This window comes from Entelurus aequoreus, linkage group LG14 (assembly GCF_033978785.1).
Source record: "Entelurus aequoreus isolate RoL-2023_Sb linkage group LG14, RoL_Eaeq_v1.1, whole genome shotgun sequence".
In the NCBI taxonomy this organism is placed as follows: Eukaryota; Metazoa; Chordata; class Actinopteri; order Syngnathiformes; family Syngnathidae; genus Entelurus; species Entelurus aequoreus.
The window spans coordinates 26,919,861-26,931,269 of NC_084744.1; the positions used below are offsets into that span (position 1 = coordinate 26,919,861).

The following is an 11,409-nucleotide window of genomic DNA, read 5'->3' on the forward strand; positions in this document are numbered from 1 at the left end:
AGCAGCAAGTAATAATGATCATAATTAGGATTAGACATAACTATTTAAATGATCAATAGTTTTTAATTGGGAAACACCCTGCAGGAATGTGTCAACAATATCAAGTATTAGAAATAGTAAAACACGTTTTTTTGGAATGTACTAAATGTAATATAGAAAGAGTGACTATGAGTGAACAAGTGAGGGTACTGGGACTTGTGGATAGGACGTTTTTGAACAATACTGGTCTCAATGAGAGATTGTCATGTCATTTTAAAATGAAACTGAAGATGGCAGTAATGCGACACAGATGGATGCCAGCTGCCGTAAAACTGAAAAGAAGAACGTCAAGCGTGCTAACTGTCGTGAAAGCACATCGACGGAGAAAGAAGTGTGCAGGACGCTAATAAGTCAGTGTTATTATTTGTTCTCCAGTTTGAAATATTTACGTCGTATAAAATACATATTTGATTCTTTATTCAAGGATAAAGTCGTCTCAATGCGCTAGAAGCACTGTGCCGCTTCTCCTGCTATGTTTGCTTGTTAGTTAGCTTAGCTCGCTAGTTAGCTTAGCTTGTTAGCTGCTAACAGAAGACACAGAAGTTATCAACACATCGCTAAGTAGAGAGCAAGTGTGAGAGTAAAGTGTTGTGATTGTGTGAAAATGTCTACATTACAAATGTTGAGAGCGTTGGTGGATCAGCGACTAACTGCTGCCGTTGAAGAAATATTTGTAGTGTTAGAAAGAACGATAGCAGAATATGAGGCGAAACTTTCTAGAACAAAAGAGGAGAACTATCAACTACTGGACGCTGTTTTCAAGAAACATCAAGTTGTGTTACACAGAACAGGTTTGTTTACTTCTTACTCTCACATGTTTACTAACTTTATATTTGATTAATAACAAGAAAATGACATTTGGAATATATCATATAATCACAATGACCAGTGGTGGAACAAGTCAGATCTGGGCCGGGGCCCCCTAAACCCAAATAATAAAGCTAATTCTAACATAATTTTACAACATACACATGCCTCTCTGGGTTTACCGCCAACAATCTTTAACCAGGTTTTAAAAAGTTTCCCAGCCATTTTTGCTGAAATTTGCATTTTCCAGACATGTATTTATTTTCTCACTTTCACCACAGCATCAGCCCGTTCACAGGATGTTGAAAAATTATCAAAGGGGATCTGATTTTTTTATTTTTATTTTGCCTATCATTCACAATCCTTATGTAAGACAGTAATATGTTTTCATTGTTTATGCATTCTAAGTCGTAAACAAACGTTAGCAAAATCTTAACTATCCTAATTCTAACAATGGAGTCAATGTGAGCGCCTCTATTCCGCTCACTAAGCCCCCTAAATAAGAATTAGTTGATCAATTTAATATACCCAGAAGTCATTTTTTAAATGCTATCTCTTTAAAACATGCTGTAAAAATGCATATCCTCTGGAAATATGCCTTATGATAGCCACAAACTGGAGGATACATTTTTAATTAGGATAACATTTAAAAAATAGTTTAAAGGTTTTATGAAATTTTCCAGGGTGTTCCGCCCCCCTGTGACCCCAAAAGGGACAAGAGGTAGAAAATGGATGGATGGATGGAAAAAGACACATCATAGAATGCTATTTATATCCTTTAGATGCATTAAAGATAAACTTGAGTCAATGAAACATGTAGAATAGATTGTGTTTTACACCCTCTGTTGTTTAAAAAGGGTACAGTTAGGGCTGGACCTTAATGGCAAAAATAATAAGCACCATTATTGTGATTGATATTGTAATCACAATTAATTACACAATTATTCATTAATTTGAAAACACCAGTAATTATTTTACCAAAACTCAACTTTAAATATAGTTTAAAAAACGGATATGAGTTAGTAACGAATAAACCACAAGTAAAATAATAGTACAAATAAATGTAAATAACAATGGCAATATAAAAAACAATAACATTCAGTTTTATGTTTTAATTGTTTTTAATTCCATTCTTTGCCTTTTACACTTGTTTTTTTTTACTGTTTTTTTTTGTCAAATAAAAATATATAAAATGTTTGTTAATTAACTGCAGAATCTCTCACATTTATTGGTGAAATACAACTTTGGACAATTTTGACCAGAACTTTGGGTCAAAGCATAATGATTGTGTAAATGCATCAATAAGTTCATTATGCTTGTGTGAGGTGCTTTTTTGAAACCTTTATTTTGTTAGTGCAGTCAGGCCTATTATTGTGAAGGGGGAAGTGTGCTGCTGTTCTCAGCTTGAGGTATGGAGGCATTTGACCTATCACCCTTGATCACCCCGTGGGAGGTGAGGGGAGCAGTAGGCAGAAGCGGTGGCCACGCCCGGGAATAATTTTTGGTGATTTAACCCCCAATTCCAACCATTGAAGTCCAAGCAGAGAGGTAATACATTTTTATAGTCTTTGGTATGACTCGGCCGGAGTTTGAACTCACAACCTACCGATCTCAGGGCAGACACTCTAACCACTAGGCCACTGAGTAGGTTGTCCTGTTTGTACATTAATCCTACATGGATGATGTCGTTCACAACAACACAAGCAGATGAGATGTGTTGTGGGTGTATGGATTTTCCTTGCCAGCTTTAGCTTTGTAGTTTAGTCGCTATTTCGAATGGTCGCCTCAAGGACGGCACGGTTCCGTGTTTCATAGTAACGTTACTAGTGGTAATGACATGTAGAGGACTAGGAGGTTTATTACCATTGTGGGGGAGTTTTCTGTGTCTACGTACCTTCGACACACCTGTACACCCACCGGAGTGACGCCACGCTTTCTCCGCCGTGTGTTTGAGGAGGCTGTAAAAGACCTGCACATACATGTAACAATCATGTTCAATCAACAATACAGTTTGGTGTAAACCTAAAAAAAACAATACAACCATACAGGATAAAGGTTGCTAACATACAATGGACGACCATATTGACAGGCTAACAAAAATTAGCACTGCGATCGTTTTAAACTTGTACAAAGGTTTAACAAATAGGAGTTTAGTTGAACAAAACTGACTCACCAAACTGTGGAGAAACTAAACTTTGTACTACTCGGCCGTCATGTTCATCAAACCTTAAAACTTTAATTTAGTATGGGACATTATTGCCAGGTCTTCTTGTATCGCAAAATTGTGAAATTAAACTGTTTTCACTCACAAAGACCCCAAACGTCCAGATTTTTAACCGCTAATTTGTATATTTGATGTTCAGTTGGCCGACTAGAGGAATTAGTTGTCACGACAGCTAACTTTATCTTCTTACATCACAAGTTCAACCATCCTCCATTGCAGCAAATACATTACATTTCTTACAAGTATTATTATCACTGAAGGACAGTAGAACGAGGCTAAACATGTTACACACAAATGGCGGGCAAGCTAAGAGCTAAGCTAGCCTCTAAACTAGCTTGAAACGAGAAGAAATAAGTGCTTAGTAATTTTTCCCATTCAAAATGAATTGGCCATTTTTCAAACTTCTACCATTTCCACTTTTTTCAACCGATTCAAATCATTCCACCTTCAACATATTCCGCTAATCCTGGACATTCAAACTATCATTTTTCCAAGTTCCTAAAAATTTGAAGAATACCCAGAATTCCCGTTTTTTCAAACCCTTTTTTCACACTTTTTTCTGTCGACCACATTTTTCAACCGTTCCACCGGCAAATCATTGTTCTTAATTAGGACAAAAAAACGAAGTGTTTTTCTCTGGAAAAATTCCAGCTTTTCCCAAAATTCCAGGAATTCCATAATACTATTTCTCAATGGAAAAATGTTTACTACTTCAACATTTCTCGACCGATTTGAAAAATTCCAACAGTCATTCAGAATATTCAAATTTTTTAGCATTTTCAAAAAAAATTCCAACATTTCCATCAAATTCTCGTTGAAAATAATAGGAAATTTTTCAAAGTTCAACAACTCCAAAATTTTTCATCCGATTCAGACCTTTCCAACTTCAAACTGTTCAGCCTATTCGGTAATCACAGGCTTTCCCTTCCAAAAATTCCCAGAATTCCACTTTTTCCGGGACATTTTTCCCCATTCAAAATGAATTAGCCATTTTTCAAAATTGCACCATTTCCACATGTTTCAACCGATTCAAACCATTCCACCTTCAACATATTCCACTAATTCTGGAAATTTTAATTACAACATTTTTTAACCCACTTCAACTGTTCCACCGTCAAATCATTCCTCTTAATCAGGACAGAAAACAAAGTTGCTTTTTGAACTGGAAAAATTCCCGGTTTTCCCGAAATTCAAGGAATTCCATAATACCATTTCTCAATTAAAAATGTTACAACGTCAACATTTCTCAACCGATTTGAAAAATTCCAACACCAACCATTTCAACTCATTCAGAACATTCACATTTTTTTCAGCATTTTCAAAAAAAATCCCGCTTTCCCCGAAATTCTCAAAAATTTCCATGAAATTCCCAATGAAAGGAATAAAAGGGAAGTTCCACAACTCGCACATTTTTCATCCGATTCAAACCGTTCCAACTTCAACATATTCAGTGTGTGCTCCCTTTCAACACTTAATAAAAGATATTCCCGGATTTTCTAGAATTCCCAGTCTTTAGGGACATTTTCCCCATTCAAAATTAATTATCCATTTTTCAAACTTCCACAATTCCCACATTTTTCAAACCATTCCACCTTCAACACATTCAATTCATCCTGGAAATTCAATCAACCATTTTTCCACATTCAACAAATTTCCAGGAATTCCTGTTTTTTTCTAACCTTATTTCCAACCTTCTTTAGTGCGATGACTCCTTTCACATTGTTCAACTCATTTCAACCGTTCCACTGTCAAAACATTCCTCTTAGTCAGGACAAAAAAAACCAAGTTGGTTTAAGATCTACGTTCCAATCCTCACCTATGGTCATGAGCTTTGGGTCATGACCGAAAGGACAAGATCACGGGTACAAGCGGCCGAAATGAGTTTCCTCCGCCGGGTGGCGGGGCTCTCCCTTAGAGATAGGGTGAGAAGCTCTGCCATCCGGGAGGAGGTCAAAGTAAAGCCCCTGCTCCTCCACATCGAGAGGAGCCAGATGAGGTGGTTCGGGCATTTGGTCGGGATGCCACCCGAACGCCTCCCTAGGGAGGTGTTTCGGGCACGTCCGACCGGTAGGAGGCCACGGGGAAGACCCAGGACACGTTGGGAAGAATATCTCTCCCGGCTGGCCTGGGAACGCCTCGGGATCCCCAGGGAGGAGCTGGACGAAGTGGCTGGGGAGAGGGAACTCTGGGCTTCCCTGCTTAGGCTGCTGCCCCCGCGACCCGACTTTGGATAAGCGGAAGAAGATGGATGGATGGTTTAAGAACTTAAAAAATTCCCGGTTTTCCCGAAATTCAAACTCTTCAACATTCAAACCATTCCAACATTCAAACTATTCTTCCATTAAAACTACATTCTGTCAGCATTTCAGTTCAACTTCAGCATTGGAGCATTCACATGCAATTCCTTCAGGAATTGCTTCATCTAGTTATTATTATTATTATTATAATTAAATGTAGCTTACCACATTGAATGTGTGGACCGCATGAATGTTGCCTTCTCAGTTCTCACTCTAACGCAATTTGAGTGTTTAGAAACACACTAAATTAATCTAATCCATTATTACTAATATTAATAAGGTAAACAAGTTACATTTTGAAGGAGTAGTCAGTAATCTGATTACTTCTTCCCAGTTTAACTATCGCAACACTATCTAAATCAGGGGTCTCAAATTCAATTTACCTGGGGGCCACTGAATGCAGAAACTGGGTAAGGCTGGGCCACAAGAAAAGATTTCTTTAAAAAAATCCAACATGCACTTTTTAATGAATTCAATCAATCAATCAATCAATGTTTATTTATATAGCCCTAAATCACAAGTGTCTCAAAGGGCTGTACAAGCCACAACGACATCCTCGGTACAGAGCCCACATACGGGCAAGGAAAACTCACCCCAGTGGGACGTCGATGTGAATGACTATGAGAAACCTTGGAGAGGACCGCATATGTGGGTAACCCCCCCCCCCCCCCCTCTAGGGGAGACCGAAAGCAATGGATGTCGAGTGGGTCTGACATAATATTGTGAAAGTCCAACACATCAGCGAAAGTCCAGTCCATAGTGGGGCCAGCAGGAACCATCCCGAGCGGAGACGGGTCAGCAGCGTAGAGATGTCCCCATCTGATGCACAGGCTAGCGGTCCATGTAGCTAGATTTGACTGCTGCATCGCTCTTTTCGGTTGCTTTCTTGAAGAAATCTTTTTGCCTCAGTAGACTGGTTTTAAAATTTGCAACCCGGTTCACTCTCTCATCTCCCTGGTATTTTGCATACTCCTCAGCATGTCTAGTTGTATAATGACGTTTCAAATTGTATTCCTTGTGCACTGCAACTTTCTCTGTGCAAATAAGACACGTCGGGGTGCCCCTGTGCGCAACAAAGGAATATTGCATCTCCCACTTTTCCTGAAATTGTCTTTGCTCATCACTAACCTTTCTCTTCACTGCAGGCTTTGAAAAAGACATGTTTGGGGTTTTGGAATATATTTGTATTTAGCCGACGCACGGAGAATAATGTTATTCCCGCAGTGTGTGTCGTTCCGCTTTTCCTCCCTACAGCAACATGGCGGTCGGCGGATAATAGCCGGGAAAGTACCGGGATAGTGAGCGCAAAAAAGTGACGTCATATCCGGCGTCATATAGAAATATATGTAGTGTTCATCGTGTGAGGCAATGAAAATTAAACCAAAAAAAACAAACAAATAACCGTTTGATTTTGTCCAGGTTATCGGGAACTGTTATTACTGATGGACAGGTGTCGCGGTGTGACTGCAGCCAGGCATGTAAGAAAACCCTCGTCTCCATGGCAACATTTCTGTCGCTTTCACTCGTTTGCCGCTTTTCCACTAACGCAGGGGTAGGCAACCCAGAACGTTGAAAGAGCCATTTTGGAGCCAAATAACAAAAATCGTCTCTGTCTGGAGCTGGAGGGAGGGCTCGCCGTGGAGTTTACAGTTACGGTAGCACATTTAGCCCTGAATGGGCTAACATCACGACTAACGTGTTACACATCCAATTCGCCCAGCGACTCTCTGCCGGAGTATTAGCGCTGGGGTCCAGTGCACTTCAGTTTTGTATTGTCGCTCAGTCCTTCGGCGGAGTGCTTCGGAAGCTACCGGACCGCTCGTCTCCCCGGCCCGGACTGTTTACAGCGGCGCCAGGGGAGGGAGCGATAGAGAAACACACAAACAGTGACAGAGAGAGCGAGCAGGCGGGCGAGCGAGGGAGGGAAGGAGGGAGGAAGACCGCGTGCAGGTCTAGTGGAAAAGCGGCAAAACGTTTCTCAGCTTGCATCACGCAAGTGACGTCAATGTTCGGCCCTCGAGAGCCATATACCACACCGTGATTGGTAGATTCCTTCAGCTCCGCACACAACGCTGTCAAGCGCCATTCATATAAAACTTGCGGGTCGCACTAACATTAAACTTTCATATTAAGGTGGGGGCCGCAAAATAATATATCACGGACCCCTGATCTAAATGAAAGCAAAACAGATGTCATCTTTTTTGGCCAACATGTTGACTGTGCTCATGCTTTTTTTAGAGCAGACATGTCTCTAAAGATGAATGTGAAAATCACTGTAATTATTGTCCACCAGCAGAGGGAGCTCAGCACTAGTACTACTGCGTGGAGGCTGGCATGTGGTACATTATTTCCTGTGTGTGTATGACTTATTCAGAGGGAGAACAGCACACTTTCACGTATGGCGTCTACCATTAAGGTTTGCAGGAATGACTTTTAGGATGTTTTTATATGAATAAGGTAGGGATGTCCCGATCCAGGTTTTTGCACTTCCGATCCGATACCGATGTTGTTTTTGCACTTCCGATCCGATACCGATACTGGCCGATACTGGCCTTATAGAGCATTTATTAAAGTTTAAAGTTATTTAACCTACTTAGTTGTCAGATTCATGTTGAAAAGGGTTTTAGTACTCTTGATAACAACTAGCCAGCTGAATTAGCTGAGTTTGAATAATACACAATGGACATGTTGACGTGCAGAGTTTCAAACACTCTTCATTTTCTAGTAGGGGACTTTTCAAATGATGCTACATATTAGCAGTAATGCTACTTTTTATAGCAACGCTTTTGCCCCACACTTGACAAATTACGGTTGTCTGTTCGACATATTCCCTCTTGAAGCCAAACCACCGCCAGACAATGGACGCCCTGCTGTTTTTCTTGGGAATTAATTAATTCTTCCTTCATTATTACCGCTCACACGGCTACGCTAGCATCACAGCTAACGTTAGCCATGCTGCTACTTCTCTGCTGGGAGAGGGCGTATACGTATGTGACGTATGACGTGACAGTATATGACGTGTGTAAGAAGGTGCGCTTGCTGTCTGTGAGAAGCAGACACAAGAAGGAGTGGGAAGAGCCTGTCAGTGTAGTGTAATGCCAGCAGCTAAAAGCAACTGCGTGAGAAAGTATATTCGAATATCACGATAAAGTCATTTTCTATATCGCACAAAGGCAGCTGACATTTTTACCGGTAACTTTTAATTCACATGGCCGTCTTAACGGTTAGGACACAGACCTGTGGATGTGTTGAAGGTGTGTTGGAAAATGCGGAACGGAAATTAGGGAGCAGCAGAAAAGTGGAATGTATTATTTAAATCGGTGCGTTGGAAAACACGGACCGGAATTTTTTAAAAAACTGGATCTGGATCGGCATTTTGCCTTGCCGATACGCATTTTTTGGCAAATATCGGCGGCCGATCCGATCCAAATATCGGATCGGGACATCCCTAGAATAGGGTGGATTGGACGTTGGCCTGGGAAGGCATTCCCCTGAAGGTCTTCTTCATGTGTCAGCTGGAAGTACCCTGACTGCTGTGAGGGAAAACTGATGAGATTGTGAAATCATATGTTGGTGCAGGAAAATGTCTCCTGTGACTGAGCAAAGCTGGACTTTTCTAAAGAATGTTTGTTTTCTCCTGTCCCGCAGATGTCGTAGAAGAACATCTTCCTCGTGAGCAGGAAGAAGAGTCACAGCCCCACCACATTAAAGAGGAAGAATATGTACCACATTCCCATCACATTAAAGATGGAGGGGAGGAGCCACAGCCCCCCCATATTAAAGAGGAAGACGAGACACCACAGACCCATAGTGTTAAACTGACCCTTCACATTAAAGGTCAAGCGGCGGACCCACTGATCTTACACAGCAAAAATGAAGAGGAAGACCCACTGACCCCTCACTTTAAGGAGCAAAAGAACCCGCTGACCCTTCACATTGAAGAGGAAAAGGAGGACCCACTGAACCCCTACTTTAAAGAGGAAGAGGAGGACCAAGAGCCGCTGCACATTAAAGAGGAAGAGGAGGAACACCACATCCGTCAGCCTAAATGGTTGGAGGAGTTCCCAGTGATTGGTGTCCCTGTGAAGAGTGAAGATGATGAGGTCAAAGGTGAAAGTGAGGAGAAGAGAGAGGCGGAGCCTCCAAGCAGCAGCTCAACACAACACATGACAACAGAAGCTGATGGAGACCACTGTGGAGGATCACAAGCAGACAAGCTCTTAGCTCCACTATCAGATAGTGAGGACACAACGTCACACTCTCCTGACACTGATGATGAAGACTCTAAAGATGATAAGACATGTCACACTGACAACACTCACTTCAAATGTTCTCACTGTGACAAAACCTTTAAATACCATTGTCTTCTGGAAACACACATGAGATCACACACCGGAGAAAAACCTTTTATCTGTTCACTCTGTGGTAAAGATTTTGTACAAAGTCACAATTTGAAAGTACACATGAGAACACACACTGGTGAAAAACCTTTTTCTTGTTCAATCTGTGGTAAAGGTTTTGCACGCAGTTCATGTTTGGCAAAACACAGAAGAAGACACACCGGAGAAAAACGTTTTCTCTGTTCAATATGTGGTAAAGGTTTTGTAGAAAGTCGCTATTTGAAGGTACACATGAGAACACACACTGGTGAGAAACCTTTCACATGTTCAATCTGCAACAGAAGCTTTTGTGACCAATCAAACCTTGTAGTACACATGAGAAGACACACAGGAGAGAAAGTGGTGAGTTGCAGTGTGTGTGGTGAAAGATTCTCTTATAAGTACCAGTGTAAGAAACACAAGTGTGCTGGTGAGAACAGCAGCAGCAAATGAAACTGCAGGATTTCAAATAAACTGTCAAGACTTTAATTTTGACTTTCTAACAATCAGCACATAGAACATGTGTGACATTGTTGTTTGTTTAACACAATCTTGTCAACATGCCTCTATATTTATAGATTAGATATTTTGTATTATTTGTTTTTTTTAGTCAAGTACATGCATTAATATGCAATCAAAGTTTGGAGTGTCAGACAAAAGCCAATATTGTACATCATCCCACAGAGATTTACTTTGCATACATTCATAAACTAAACTGTTTATTTTGTTTCCATATCACAGAACGCACAAGTGTTGTATTCAATTGCAAAACAACATCCTAAAAATTATTTTAAGTGGTCAATTCTGTCTTTTTTTTCTTAAATGAACTCCTTTGCTTTTGGAAGAAGGGAAACTTTCAAGATATGAGTATTTTTTTGTTCCAGAGAAAATACAGTAAAGAATAAATAGTAAATAATTAAAAAGATGATATACTGTAATTAGAATATTTTGAACGAAAGCCTTTTTAATTTTTGTATTTTTTTCCCCCCCAGCTCGTACTTAACAATGAAATCTTCAAATAATAAAATACTTTCATCACTCAATAAGTGCATCAGTTTCTCATTTTAATATAACAATTCCATAGTGGAGTATTGTGTGTGATGAAGTTGTGTTTGTAAATTAGTTTCCAGTACAACAACACTTGCTGGTAGGGATGGGTACTGTTCACTTTTAATTCCATGTTTTATGTGTTATATAAGTAAATATATTGTGTGTTTGTATTTTGCCAACATGGTAGAATCACATGATAGGCAGGTTGTATCATGTTTTTCTGTCACCTTGAGGAAATGGCATAAAGAGGAAGATGACAATATAATGTCACTTGGACTATGATGTACAGAACAGAGGAGATTTAGTTCATTTTTAATTTTGGTTTCAGGCCTTTTTTTTTTTTTTTTTTTGGACAAAACCTTTCCATTATCCAGCTATTGATTTCTCGTAGCTGGTTAACAAGAGTTAAAACAGAATACTTTACTTTAATAAATATAATGTTTCCAGTGATAAACACAATTGGGAACTGACGTTGCCAAGAATCGAACCCACGTCTTGTAGAATAAAAGGCCAATGGACCTGTTGGAGGATTCAGTGGTCTCGTTCTCGCGAGACTCTCAATTGACGGGTCAAAGGTCGAAAGGGATAAACAAACCGAGAAAATGACTTCCTT

At 40.1% G+C, this 11,409-nt stretch overlaps 1 protein-coding gene across 2 annotated transcripts; it reads left to right on the forward strand.

The window, feature by feature from the left end:
- The first annotated feature begins 263 nt into the window (after nucleotides 1–263).
- LOC133664656 (zinc finger protein 771-like) lies at nucleotides 264–10,792 on the forward strand. 2 transcript variants are annotated; one of them, XM_062069476.1, is made up of 2 exons: nucleotides 264–389; nucleotides 9,016–10,792. In XM_062069476.1, exons 1-2 carry the CDS (start codon nucleotides 290–292, stop codon nucleotides 10,197–10,199), a joined length of 1,284 nt encoding a protein of 427 aa, XP_061925460.1. In that variant the 5' UTR covers nucleotides 264–289; the 3' UTR covers nucleotides 10,200–10,792. The 2 variants fall into 2 exon arrangements, with proteins under 2 accessions (XP_061925460.1, XP_061925459.1); XM_062069475.1 differs by having other exon boundaries at nucleotides 297–830.
- The last annotated feature ends 617 nt before the right edge of the window (nucleotides 10,793–11,409 follow it).

Coding starts and splice junctions, on each gene's coding strand:
- LOC133664656 (XM_062069475.1), top strand. CDS start 644: ATGTCTACATTACAAATGTTGAGAGCGTTGGTGGATCAGCGACTAACT. Junction 831..9,015: donor AGTTGTGTTACACAGAACAG/GTTTGTTTACTT, acceptor CCTGTCCCGCAG/ATGTCGTAGAAGAACATCTT.